The 14,453-nt window shown below is 41.6% G+C and overlaps 1 protein-coding gene across 4 annotated transcripts in view; it reads right to left on the bottom strand.

Annotated features, from left to right (window-relative positions):
- PDXK (pyridoxal kinase) overlaps positions 1-14,453 on the bottom strand; it is a 92,069-nt gene that overhangs the window by 22,744 nt on the left and 54,872 nt on the right. For all 4 annotated transcript variants that reach the window (XM_026713677.2, XM_087937676.1, XM_087937678.1 and 1 more), the window contains exons 4-6: positions 3,565-3,648; positions 889-935; positions 189-274 (exon numbers count right to left, since the gene is read on the bottom strand). In XM_026713677.2, coding sequence (XP_026569462.1) covers positions 189-274; positions 889-935; positions 3,565-3,648 — 217 coding nt within the window. The remainder of the gene's footprint in view (positions 1-188; positions 275-888; positions 936-3,564; positions 3,649-14,453) is intronic.

Below are 14,453 nucleotides of genomic sequence, written 5' to 3'. Positions count from 1 at the left end.
AGTTTAAAAAAAAACTATCCAGAAAAGAAGAAGAAAAATGTATTCGTGTCCTTTAAAGAGACACTAATTTACTATTTTTAAATCAACGACTAAGTTTATACATTTTTAAAAGTTTGGTTTTTCTGCTATTCATTGCTGAACAATGAAAAAAAACCCAATCTCTATGGAAAATTTGTAACAGCACTCACTCAGCTTCAAACTGATTTGGTGTTATTATATCTGCTACAGGCACCACGTTATCCTTATACACTGGAAAGAGGTCCTCTGGAACATACTGAAAAACAAAGGAAGTTATAATAATTTTAGAAGATTAGGCAGTTCATTCTAGGAAAGTAAAAAAGGGTTCAAATATAAACACATACAGGGACAGTTCCTCTCAATTAACTGGTAGCTGAGACTCATAAGCAAAGTACATTTACAAAATTTCCATGTGAACGAATGTTAAAACAGACGGTGACAATCCCTAACACTAGGCTGTAAAAGCTCCAAACAATACATTCTCCTAATCTTCAGGTATCTATGGTTCGGCTCTTTCAGGTCATATTTGCAAAAAATATATTAATTGTATAGATATGAGTGCATAGTAGCAATACTCTAGATATTTGCACAGCCACACGTTAAAATGCAAAATTGTAAAAAGATAAACGTTAAAATGCAAAATTGTAAAAAGGTCAGAGTGGCATAGGGGAAATAACTCAAAATTACCCAAGCCACTTCCAATAAATAGATTTTTAAGAAAGCACTCATTATGCAGCCATGCTTCAAGCAGTCTCATTTTTCTGTCCATTCATGAAAACACAGGATTAGCTTTCTGTTCAAAAGCAGTTTACTCTTTGGCATAATACATTTGTTTTTGAAGATGGGCCAAGTTCATAATGGATTACCAACCATACAGCCTTCCCCGCTCCATTTGTCACCCATCACAGGATCACACACTACAAAAGAAAGACAAAACTTAATCATAAGAAGGGAACATGTAGTAGCACGTAAGAATGCTTTACAATTAGTAACGATTAAAACAAAACTCTGTCAGTCTTGTTTCAAATTTCAATGCTACTTCCAGTAATGTACAGAAATGGGGTGCAAGAGAGATTGTTAAGCCTGAAATTGACAATGTGTAGCTATTTTAGTTAGGCTTAGTATATATTCTTTTTCTTACTTTCTCTTTGGCAATCACGGGGAAGGGTTTCGGGCTTGTCACATTACTAAGAGGAGTGGAGATAAGGAGAGTTATTTTGGCTAGGTGATTCTCCTTCTTGTGGGAAATGAGCTGAGCTGTCCGTGATTGGGCCCCTTGAGGTGGAAATTTATGACATCAAGCAACGTTGAATTATTCTCCTATTGGAGAATGTGACTTTTGGGGCGTTGTTTCTAACTTTTAATATTGTGGGGTAATTCTGGGTTGTGTCAGATCCAGAATTACCATGGACTTTGCCAATTTGATGCTTTCCTAAATAAAAGAATTTGTCTTGGAAGATGGGCTTTGTTTTTGTTTTTTAAATGGATTCCATCACTTGGAAACCTGACAGAGATCTTCTATAATGATATAATATCACATGATAAATGACACAATAGTGGTATTCATTGCTTTAAAAAATTGTTCCTGTCCTGCACTGAGAAGTGAATCTCTGTAAAAGCAATACCAAAAAAAACCCAGAAAATGATCATTTGTGGCAGAATCCAATCTGAGTTGGTCACTGGGAGGTTTATTCTTCCAAGATTGTGGACTTGTGCTGGAGCCCATCCTGGGAGAACTTTTCTCTCCAGGAAGAGTGAATGGTCATTTGTGCATTTTTATATGGGTCCATAAGAAATCAAGCAAAATCACAAGTAGTGTGTCTACCTTAAAATATCATAGAAACACTTCTCAAACATTGACCATCTAAGTGACTAGAACAACAGCTGGAACAGCCCAATGCCCTACAACAACTTTTCCCAGTCTAACAGCCTTTCATAGTTTTGAGCTATTATTCCCTGGCTAATGACGGTTGGAGGTAAATTAGCATGTCATTATAACTGGAGGAAAATTGGTTGTGAAAGACTGTCCTAGCATGATAGAATATGTTATTTCTTCAAAGCAAAACAATAATAATTTGATCCAAAACAGCCTTGTTTGAAAAGTCAAGGACAGCAGCTGATAGCTACATGTGGTACAAGCTTCTCAATGATTGCTATATTCAAATTCTTTTTAAGTTCTGGAACTGAATTGCCTCTTTAATATTAGAAGAGATAAGCCAATGTACGTAATAAAGTTAGCTGTCTTTTGTAACATCAGATAACGTTATTGTCTTGCTTTCTGTTCTATATTCATGAGCAAATAGCAGTTAAAAACAGATAGTAATTTAACAGATTTATCTCAAGACTCAAATAACATTACAAATCCAACTTAGTCTGTAGTGCTTTTCTGCCTTCTTGTATTACCCATGTATTTTTCTGAAGCCCATGGAGAGTTTTAAGGAGAGCTATTAATGAGATAGGGATGAATTATTAATTTAAAAGAATTTAAAAGAATTATAAGGCCATCCCTCTCACAATTTTATACATTAGACAGAGTACAAAATAAAACTTAAAAAAGAATAAATGCAATGCAAACAAAAAAAATCTTTAACATTCGAAGACACAATTGATACATAATTGAAATTAGTGATAAAAACATATTCTGTACACACATCACAATGGGCTCATCTACCATCCTGGTTCAGAGCACAAGAGAATAGCCAGGTCTTCATGGCTCTAGGGAAGAGAAAGAAAGAAAAGGAAGGAAGGAAGGGAGAAAGAAAGTAAATGGGAAGGAGAGGAGAAAGAGGGAGGGAGGGAGGAAAGGGAGAAAGAAAGAGGGAGGGGAGAAAAAGAAAGAAAGAAAGAAAGAAAGAAAGAAAGAAAGAAAGAAAGAAAGAAAGAAAGAAGAGAAACAAAGTGGGAGGGAAGGGAGAAAGAAAGGGAGGGAAAGGAGAAAGAGGGAAGGGAAAATGAATGAAATATGGATGGATGGATAAATGGATGGGTGGACGGATAGATAGAGGGAGGGAGGGAAAAAGGAGAGGAAGGAAGGACCACAAACCCTGACACTAGATGCAGCTTCAGAGGATGCTTTGAAACAGCACAACAATCCAGGGCTGGAAGGGATCTCGTAGGTCATCTAGTCCAACCCCGTTAAAGTGAGTTTCTCTCTTTTGACCTACCCAGTCACATGACCACCAAGTACACCCACCAAGCCATGCCCACAGAACCAGTAATAAAAATGTTTGAATTCCACACTTGATCTGAGGAATCACATTTTGAAGGCATTCTAGGTGAATGTGGTTTTTGAACTGTAACTGAAATGTGTGTGAACAAGGAGTACAATTTTTCTTTATCTCCAAACTGAGTTGTAAGTCAAGATGACTAATACTAATTTCTTATAACATAACACCTCTAAAAAAAATCTCAGAAATTGAGGAATCTCCAATAATATATAATGAATAGAGCCTTCCTCAACCTAGTGCTCTCCAGGGCTGTTAGTCACCTGTTGGCAATATTAAGGCTGGGAAATGGATTGTTGTATCATATGTATCATAAACTTACCATATACCAGATTGGAGTTTTGTTGCTTTAGTTCTTGAACAATATCAACCACCATTGCAAGGAATGATTTGTCCCGGGTATAGCCTTCGATAAATTGAGAAAGGGAAATTATTTATATGTTATATAAACCAGTTTTGTCTAGCTTTGTTTCTACATGGATACTACTTTTAAATTTTAAATCAAAATATTAATGTATTTTATATTTGTAACTGTATTGAAGAAAGTTGGAACTTTCCCTTTTTCTATTGCTTTTCACTTTTCCTTTATTCCTAGCAGTTCCCTTCCTCTATTTTTTCCTTCTCCTTTTATTCCTTACATTTTATTTTTTGTAGAAATTGAAGGAAGTATATAACTTTCAATATACATTACACAGGATTTGTAATAGTGTGATAAACTGTAATCTATATCCACAGTCTCAATGACTGATCCTTAATGAACCATCATAAACTTTCTGAGATTTGGGGAAACTACTGCCTGGCTTCAGTTCAGCAATGCTTTGATTTGTCCTATACTTGTATTTGAGAAGCTTTCTATATAGCCTTGATGGCGAACCTATGGCACACGTGCCACAAGTGGCATGCAGAGCCATTTGTGCTGGCACACAAGCCACAGGCAAACTTACCTCCCTGCATATGTGCGTGCCTCACAACTGATTTTTTTCAGTTGGTTTGAGGCCTTTTTCGGCCTCCTAGAGGCTTGGAAAAAGCCTGCAAGCTTTGCAGAGGCTTTTAATTCGGCCTGAAAAGCTTTGCAGAGGCTTTTCTCAAGCCTCTGGGAGGCCGAAAAATCAACTGTGAGGTGCAGTGCAAGTAAAGGGGTGGGGGTGGGGATTGTATGCGCATGCACATGGAGCGGGGGCACACATTGCATTCTGGGTGCTGGCATGCGAGTGCACGCGTGTTGATGCGCACACAATTTTTTGCACAGGAGCTCAAAAAGGTAAGCCACCACTGCTATATAGCAATGGATATGCAATGATGTTCCCAGTTCTAGATTAATAACCTAACATGTATATATAGATTCTCATATCAACCTCCAAGCTGTGCTCCCATGCATATTTTCTTCTTTGGTGGAAAGCCAGTACAGTGTTACACCCCAAGCAACAGAATAGTCTTTTGGCCAGCTCATATATAGATTAGCTGAATCGTGCTGATTTCTTTGTTTGTGTGAATAACATAGTGCCAGCGATAATATTCTTATTTTTATCTTGATTCACGCAGTTAGGCCTGTGGAAACTCACTTACCTTGCAAAGATCTAGTGAGGTGCCTCCTCTCCAGCCTCTCTGCCACAGTTTCTTTGCCTGCACCTGGTGCTCCAAAGGTGGAGCAGTGAGAAGCATAGGGAGAGCAGGACAAGCGTGCCCTGCTTGGCTTCTCTGACTCACCGAGGCAGCTGCCAATTATGGAGTAGGTTTGTTGAATCTCCTCCAAAGCTTTCCAGTCATGGTGCAGAAAAGCGTTTGCACGCCAATGGGAGGCTTTGGGACAGCAAAACTATGTTGGTTCAAGTCTCCCCTTGGCATGCAAACACTTTTCACACACAGACTGGAAGCTTCTGGGTGCCTTTATATTGCCGGACTTCAGGCACCCATTCTCTGCAAAAGCAGATGGGTGCTTGAAGTTGTGTGAGATCATGGCCCCCAGAAGGTTTCAGTCTCCGAGCAAAAAGTGTTTGCATGCCGAGGGCGTTTTGAGGCAGCACGATTTCGCCACCTCAAAGCATCCCATCAGCATGTAAACAAAGCTTCCAGTCTCTGGGTAAAAAGTGTTTGAGTGCCGATGGGGTGCTTTGAGATGGTGAAATCGCGATTTCACTGCCCCAAAGTCTCCCGCAGGCATGCAAATGCTTTTCTGTGCGGAGACTGGAAACCTTAGGAGGAGGCTCGCTCAGGCTGCCTGCCACTCCAGAAGTGTAGTACTCTCCCTCTGCTCTCACCGCTCCACTTTTGGAGCACCAGGAGCAAGCAAGGAAACTGCAGCAGGGAGGCTGGAGAGGAGACAGCTCACTAGATCTTTGCCAGATAAGTAGGTCTCCACAGGCCTGCCTGTAGAAGCCCAGCAGGTGCATGGGGAGGAATAGGCAGGGTGAATGTTGCAGTGCTCTGTGGTTTTTCTTAAGGATGAATGACTGCCATGGTGCTGCAACATTCGTAACCTCTGGACTGTGTCATAAGTACTTGGAGTAATGGTGGTTATGTCACAACTTTGCACGGTCACTAAATGAACTGTCATAACTTGAGAGTCATGGTTTATGACTTACTGGGTTATGCAAAATAGTGTACTAACCTAGTACTGTATAGAATCTGAATCTTTTCAATCTTATTCTCCACTTAAACTATAAGGAATATAATTAGGGAGCCAATGATTTATGTATGGAGTCACCTATGGCATATTCAATGGGGGCTCTAAAAGATTGATTAAATATATTGACAGTGACCTACCTAGAGTTAAATTCTGCTAACCACAATGAGACACACTACAAGGTAAAGAGTGAGGCTGCAAATTCAGGCAAGGGATGGAAAAACAAGTCTGCCTTTTTTGAACGAGATCCTGTTTTTCAAGGCCCCTCTGTGCACCATGGTTGCTTTTCCAGGATCAGGGACAGCCAAAATAAGAACACCAGGATATTCTTAGAGAAGCTGTAATTGAAAGTCCTCCCATGTCCTGGAAAGGAGGGACAATGCATAATTTTTATATTGTGCAGGCTGTTTCCTTCCAAATGACAATCTTTCAAATGGAAGTGATTAAGAAAAAGGTAACCCTTCTTTTTTCACTCTACCAGATTCTTCTTTTGGATCCTTCCCCTACGCTTTTTTACCCCTCTTCTGAATAAAGTGGATGTGACCAGCTTTTCTGCCTTGGATAAATTAAAGACAAATTTTTCATGAAACCAAAGCACATATAGCAGGATGACCTTTATACCTTTCACTTATAGGTAACTATTCCTTTGAGATTAGTTAACATGGCATCTTTGCAAGTTTAGGATTGTGGCTAATTATTTACCCACAATTTTTCCCAAACTATTACCCAATATGTTTTACTTTTTTTTCAGATAAAGTCCATGATACTTGCCTCTTAAAATGAGACAATACAGAAATACAAGACATATTATTCATGGCTTTATTGGAAAAAGATATTAAAATAGATTCTTCTTTAATTCAAATTAAGTACGCATCTACAATATATATTATAAGAAAGACTGATGAGAAAGGGCGTTTGTACTTACCTGACACGCCCGTTCTCTTTTAGCTGTGAAGAGCATCCAGTAGTGGGAGGTGCTTCAGTCTCTGCATGTCTAGGCTAGGCTTAATTTGTGGAACGCTCCTCCTCCTCCTCCTCCTCCTCCTCCTCCTCCACGGGACTCCTCCCCAGCGTTCCCCAGTTTTGGCAAAGATGAGAGAAATAAACACCCTTGCCCTCAATGCCCTAACAATTCGTTGGCCGAAACAGGACCCCACCAGATGGAAAAAGGGGTGGGGCTAGATGCTCTTCACAGCTCAAAGAGAACGGGCGTGTCAGGTAAGTACCAATGCCCTTTCTCCCATGAGCTGCTCAGAGCATCCAGTAGTGGGACATACCAAAGCTTGGCCTGTCCTACAGGAGGGACTCCGTCTGGCTTGGACCCCCCTCCTGGTCCCTGTGGACCCGTTGCAGAACTCTTCTGCCGAAGGAGGCCTCCACAAAGGCAAACACATCAATTTTATAATGTCTAATGAAGGGCGAAGGGGAAGCCCAAGTCGCAGCCTGACAGATTTCAGTTATTGGTGCCTGTGTGGCCCAAGCTGCCGAAGTTGCTGCGCTCCTAGTTGAATGAGCTGTTATGCCCCTAGGCACCTGCAGAGATTGAGACTGTAATGATTTAGCTATTGCAGCCTGTATCCAACGGCCTATCGTAGAGGGTGATACCTTGTGACCCTGGGTATTGGGCTGAAAGGACACAAATAAGGCTTCCGTTTTTCTGAAAGTCACTGTGCGTTGAATATATATTTGCAATGCTCATCTCACATCAAGCCGATGTGACTATAGTTCCAACCCTTGGGATGGCTGGGGACAGAAATTAGGAAGTATCAGCTCTTGTGCGCTGTGAAAAGCCGAATTAATTTTGGGTATAAACATAGGATCAGGACGAAGGACCACCCAGTCAGAATGAAAGATGTAAAGGTCTTGTCTGATTGACAAAGCTGCCAGTTCCGAAATACGACAAGTGGAAGTGATCGCTACAAGGAAAACTACTTTATACATCAGAAATTGGAGACTTGACGATTTCAAGGGTTCGAAAGGGTACTTAGTGAGTGCAACGAGGACCCTGTTAAGGTCCCAAGAGGGATAACGGAGAACCACTGGCAGGTGTAAATTTGTGGCTCCTCGAAGGAAACTCCATATGCATGGGTGATGAGAAAGAGACAGTAGACCCTCACAAGTGACAACTGATGTCAAGGCTGTGACCTGTCTTTTCAACGTATTAGGTGATAATCCCTTGTCAAATCCCTCTTGTAAAAACTCTAGGATTTGAGCCACTGATGGAGAGATGGGATCAATGTGAGACTTAGTACACCATTTGCAGAAACTGGACCACGTGGCATTGTAAATGCAGGTTGTTGAGGGGCGTCTGGCAGCTTGGATGATGGCAATAACTCTGTTGGAGAACTTTTTGCTCTTCAGACGTCTCCGCTCAACCTCCAGATGGTCAGATGTAACCATTGAGGGTCCGGATGTTGAAGGGGTCCCTGGGTTAGCAAAACCCTATCCGGAAGAATTCTCCATGGTGTTGATAAAGATAGACTGTGGAGGTCTGCAAACCACGGCCATCTGGGCCAGTAAAGAGCTACTAGCAGCAGCTCCGCCCTTGCGTCCAGCAGCTTCTGGATGACCTTGGGGATCAGTGGAAGTGGTGAGAATGCATACAGAAGACCCTGGGGCCAACGGCAGCGGAGCGCGTTGAAGTTCTCCACTCCTTGCGAGGGGTACCTGGAAATGAATCTGGGGAGCTGAGAGTTGAGGGGGGAAGTGAACAAGTCTACCACCGGGTGCCCGAATCTCCTGACCGTCTCTTAAAACAGGGTCGGATGGAGGCGCCACTCCAATTGATCGATCATGGCCCTGCTTAGCCAGTCTGCCTGTGTATTCAACAGGCCTGAAATGTGCTCTGCTCTGATAGAAAGCAGATCGTTCTCTGCCCAACGACACAACGACTTCCCGCATAAGGTGTTTTGACTGTGTGCCCCCCGGTTTGTTTATGTGAGCTTTTGCTGTTACATTGTCGGTCAATATTAGTATGTGTTGATTGCGTACCTGTAGAAGGAAGCTGCAGAGAGCCAGGTATACTGCTCGAAGCTCCAGCCAGTTTATGCTGCACAACTGTTCTATGGAGGACCAGCGGCCTTGGGCTGTGATTGATTGAAAGTGAGCTCCCCATCAAAACAGGCTGGCATCAGTGATGATGGTAAGTCTGTGGAGCTCTTTGAAGAGGGAACCTCTGTTGATGACTGGTCTGGTCCACCAGTGAAGAGATATGAAGAACTTTGATGGTACCTTGACCTTTTATTTGGAGTTGCTTCGGCCGGAGTGCTGATACAGGAGCAGCAACCCTGGAGGGATCTAGTGTGGAGCTGGGCCCAAGGAATGATAGATATATATAAGATCATCTTGCCTAACGATTTTGATAGATCAGCTAGGGACATCCACTTATGAACCCTGATCTCCTTAACTGATTGATGAACGCTGTTTTGCCTATCTGGTGACAGGAAAACTTTGCCTTCCACTGTATCTATGACTGCCCCCAGATGGATTAATCGAGTCGAAGGTGTTAAATGACTCTTTTTCCAATTGATTGAGAACCCGTGTAGGATTCATAATGTAGGGATTGTAATGTGGTCTGAGTACCTCTGACTGCTTGATGATGGGAAGATGACAAAATTAATATGTCACCAAGGTAACACTGGAGTCATACAGGGATACCTCGGAGATGAGCAGTGAGAGCTGCAAGAACCTTTGTGAAGCTCCTAGGGACAGAGGCTAGTCCGAAAGGAAGGGCCACATATTCGAAATGGTGGTTGTTATAACAGAATCTCAAAAATTTATAGTGGGAAGGCCGAATAGAAATATGTAGGTATGCCTCCATCAGATCTATAGATGTAAGGACATCATTTTCTGATGCTGAGTAAGATAGATTGCAGGGTGTGCATTTTAAACTTGCAATATACTAAGAAACAGTTAAGACGCTTCAGATATAATATTGCTCTCCACCCCCCCGAACGTTTGGGAACAACAAAATGATATGAATAGAAACCTCGCCCTCGTTGGTTGGTACCTACTGATTGGATGGCTCATATGTCCAGTAGATGTTGGATAGCTGTTTCCATAAGATTGCGTTTAACCGGATCTCTGGAAAGAGGGCATGACATAAAGAAGTCTGGGGGAGTGGATTGAAACTCCAGCGCAAGGCCAAATCTGATCGTGTCTCTGACCCAGGAATCAGACGTTGAGGAGTTCCATTGGTCCGTGAATAATTTAAGGCATCCACCAATGGGAGTCGGATCCAGGGAGTTATCTTGGATGCCGGAAGGACCTATTTCCTGCTCCTCGAAAGGATCTCTTGGATTGGCCACCCCTTCTGTTCCTATCCTCGAAGTTGGACCTCTCTGGCTGCTGCCCTGGTCTGAATGATGGGGGTCTCTGGTATCTGGATGAGAAAGGTCCCTGATAAAAGAGCCAAAAGGATCCCCTCCGAATCTGACTTCTGAAAAAGGGAAGGTAGAATTTTCTTTTTGTTTAGGGTTTCGATTAGCAGCGGGTCGAGGGCAGGGCCAAACAGTCTGTCTCCCGCAATAGGAGATGAAACCAGCTTGCATTTGTGCTTAATGTCCACTTGCCAATGTTTTAACCATAGTAAGCGTCACACTGTGACATGTGAAGTAATGGCCCTGGCTGAAAACTTGACTGCATGGTAAGTTGTGTCAGCTGAGAATTCAGCGGCTGCTATAAGTTTTGCAATATCTTGGTGCGCTCTAATGTTGGAATTAGGGACACGCTCCCGTAAGAGATGGAGCCACCTGAGAGAAGAACGGGTAAAGAAGGAAGCAGCCGTGGCCGCTCTGATGGCCCATCAGATTGATGCATAGGGCTAGCTTGGCCCATTTTTCTTCCGGCTTTAATGCCTCCAGCGCTTCACTGGGAATGGAGGATGAAGATGCTAATCCCACTATAGGTTCGTCTACCTCGGGAGGATTCAACAATTTTGAGAAATCAGGGAGGAGCGCTTCCCCCTGTAACTGTACCTGAGTATAGTGTTGCTCCGATCTGGTCAATGACCTTAGCGATTGAAAATCATAATCAGTGGTTACAGGTGTTCCCTGGTCAGACTGCATGTTGAAGACCTGCTGCAAGTTCCTGGCAGATTGCCAGCTCCATCCACGCCTTCATCCTCTCTGAAACTTCCTCTGGAAGAATGTTGTCCTGTTGAAGACTGGCAGCCGTTGGAGTGAATGTAGCTTCAGGAGCCCTTCGCATGGTCATTGTTCCAGGTAACTGGGCCTGTTGACTCTGGGGAACCAAGCTGCGTCTGGATGAGAGGGAGAGATCTAGGGGAGGAGGGGGGTGGGAAGAGGTAGATGGTCCTGGACTGGGGGGCGGAAAGTCCTGTGAGGTCCTGTGTGCCTCCCTTGCACACCTATCTATTTGCTTTTCTAATGCTTTATGGCGCCTGTTGGCATCCTTTTCTGAAGCTTTAGAATGACCTTTTGTCTGCTTAGATTTGTGCTGAGATTTAGCTTTGACCCTTGATGTTGAGATCTGAGAGCTACTACCGCCTGCCATTATTCAAAACGATACTGTGGAGGTGGTTGGCATGCCCAGGGGCCTGATCCAAGAACGGACCGGTTGCCCTGATAATATCTTATCCCCTTCTTCTTATGAGTTGTATCACAGTAGTAATATCTTTCATTGGTAAGATATTAATACTGAATATATTACTATTATTATTATTATTACTACTACTACTACTACTACTATTATTATTATTGGAGTGAATGATAATCACCAATATATATAGATATAAATATATATATATCTAAATTAATAGAAAAACAGCTTGATATAGTGAATATCCAAACAGCCAAATTAAGAATGCCTGAAAAGACCAAGATAATAAAGAGAGGCCTTCAACAGCTTCCCTGCACAGGCGGACATGGGCCTGGGTGCTCACTGTTTTGCCTCTGGGTGGGTAAAGCTGTGAGGGTTAAGCTAACAATAATGCACGGATGGCCTTGAATCTAATAAGAAAATGAGGTGTAATAATTCCTTAGGTTATCTGAAGAAAAACCTCTGATCGGGAAGGAAAACTACTTCACACGGTTCAAGTTACAAATAGCGCAGCCACGTGGTCTTTAAAACAAAAGCAAAACAATGGCCGTTACTTTTGGTGCATGCGTGCTTCCCAGCAACAAACTCCCGCCACGTGGAGAAATGCCTCCGACAGCTACTCCTTGTGGCTAAAAAAACGGCTGGGAAAGGGGTGGAAAGAATTAAGTTTTTATGCTTTCCACACCAAGATGGCATTTTGAAGGGAAAATTCAAACAATACAACTCGGATGAGGGTGAAAACGCCCACGCTGCTATTGCCGATGTAGAAAAAGGCAATGTGGAATCACAATGGCAGGGGGTACAACAAGCAGTTGAGGGGGAGCTTGGAGCAATGCTGTAGCCGCCTGCCACTTCGGGGCACGAAACGGCACTGCCCTAAAATGCAAATGATCTCTGACGGCCAGCTGGAGAGAGCTAATGCAGGGAGATCGTAATGTGACTTGGAGGCTAAAAGCCTGAAAAAACAAACTGGACTATTTCCAAACCTGCTGAATAATTCTCCTGTTTCGGCCAAGGAAGAACAAAAAGCACTGCTTATCCTCAATGAGGCTAAGCCAAAACGGGAACGCTGTGGAGGAGTCCTGTGGAGGAGGATTAGCGTTCCACAAATTAAGCCCAGCCTAGACATGCAGAGACTGAAGCACCTCCCACTACTGGATGCTCTGAACAGCTCATGGGAGAACTACAACACAATTTACTATAAGAAATAGGGAGATGTGGGTATTCTTTATTTTTATAAAAATATCTTTTTGAAAAGATTTCATTTTTATTCTATTTGTATTAGATGCTACAAGGAAAACTTTTATAATACTGTGCACTGTGCAACCTTCATTTTCAATTTCCCAGTTTATGAGATGATAATGTGAGGCAAAACCTGCACAATCAATAATGAATAGTAGCTGTTTCAGTATGTAATATAAAAAGTACAGGAAAAAAGAACAAAGAATTGAAGACCAGTAGCATTCCATGATTCTAATAACATCTTTTTAGTATTGTACATGAATAATCACCCAAATATTCTATAGCTTTGGCTTTTTTGCTGTGTCAATGTTGTGATTCTGAGCAGAAGACCACTTATCTAGAAAAGGGCAACATTAGAGGTAAGATGGTGGAGGACCAACTTGGTTGAAGTGAGCAAGTTCTTGCTAGATGTTTGCTTGAAGTCCTGGTTTCTACCTTGATGCCAAAGGCCTCCTAAAATACTTTTGTTTTGGGAAGTTTAACTTCATATAGAACCAAAGGTGAGAGTTTCCAGATCCCTAAACCCACAGCCACTCATCCTTGCTAGGTCTGAGCTAAAACCTATTATTTCCCATTCAGACTCCCACAGACTCCTGACACTGGGAAAGAACCTAGACAGCAACTAAGGATACAGATCCATGCAGATCCATTAATGATATCTGATTTCATACTGACTGATGATCTCATTGTGTGACTTCATGTAGATGTTAAATAAGAGCAATAGAACCTGGGGATCCACGTAATGAAAGGATGTTGGGCTGCATCATTCCCCCCACCCCCAAATATGGAGTATGAAGGAAGGACAGGAATCAATGTAACATTGTACCTTCTATTTTTAAGCACTGAAGTCAGTCTAGAAATATACTACGATTGATGATAATGAAAGCCACCAAGAGATCAAAAAGAGCTTGGATGGATACACAATTTCTATCCTAGTTCCACCAGAATTAATCTACAAGTGCAATTAGTTCATACGGCTGCAATTACATTACCTATGCTGCCACACTTAAGGACTTAATGTAGATATTGTATATACATTAAGCATATATATATTAACTGAACAGAAGTATTAATTTTTGAATTGTTTTGCTTCATTAAGATCAGCTACCAAAACAATCGAGTTGCACATAGTACCTAAAGGCACTATTTTCAGATCGACCTGAAATTATGCATACTTTCAAGCAAGACAAATCAATAATTGGAGGTAAAAATTCTTGATAAAATTAAAAAACATGTAACTTTGTAAGGTAGGGTATTCTTTAAATTTTTTTAAGGTAGGGAAGTTCTTAAATGCCAAAGAACCTTCTGTGGCTCTTCACTATACTGTGGGACTCTAATGCTCATCGGCTCCAGCTAGAGAGTTGTAGTATTTGGAAAGCTGAAAACTGGCTAACTACAGGAAATGAAAACAGTTACCTTGCAAAATTCCTGTGAAGTTATTCTTATATTTTCATCACTTACATTTTCCTCAAGGAAAATAACAGAAATGTCTCCCAAATAAAAGGTCTGTTTATGCTGAAAATCCATTTCTACCACAGGAAACATAAATATATTCATTTATATCCAAAACTTTCATGGAAACCAAAGAAGGGAAAAATGTCAATTGTGCAATGCCCTTCATAGCAACCCTTTATAGGTTATGATTCTAGGCTCAAATAATTACGTTTTCCTGTTATCTATAAGTATAAAAACACTCTTTTTCTTGTAGAAATCAATGTATTAATATTAAATATTTATCAATATATTAATATTAATATATTAAATCAATATATTAATCAATTTCATCT

The sequence above is a fragment of the Pseudonaja textilis genome, chromosome 7, assembly GCF_049901715.1.
Source record: "Pseudonaja textilis isolate UNSWEBS1 chromosome 7, rPseTex1.2, whole genome shotgun sequence".
Taxonomy (NCBI): domain Eukaryota; kingdom Metazoa; phylum Chordata; class Lepidosauria; order Squamata; family Elapidae; genus Pseudonaja; species Pseudonaja textilis.
Note: the sequence above shows the minus strand (reverse complement) of the source record. Positions and strands in the feature narration are given on the sequence as shown.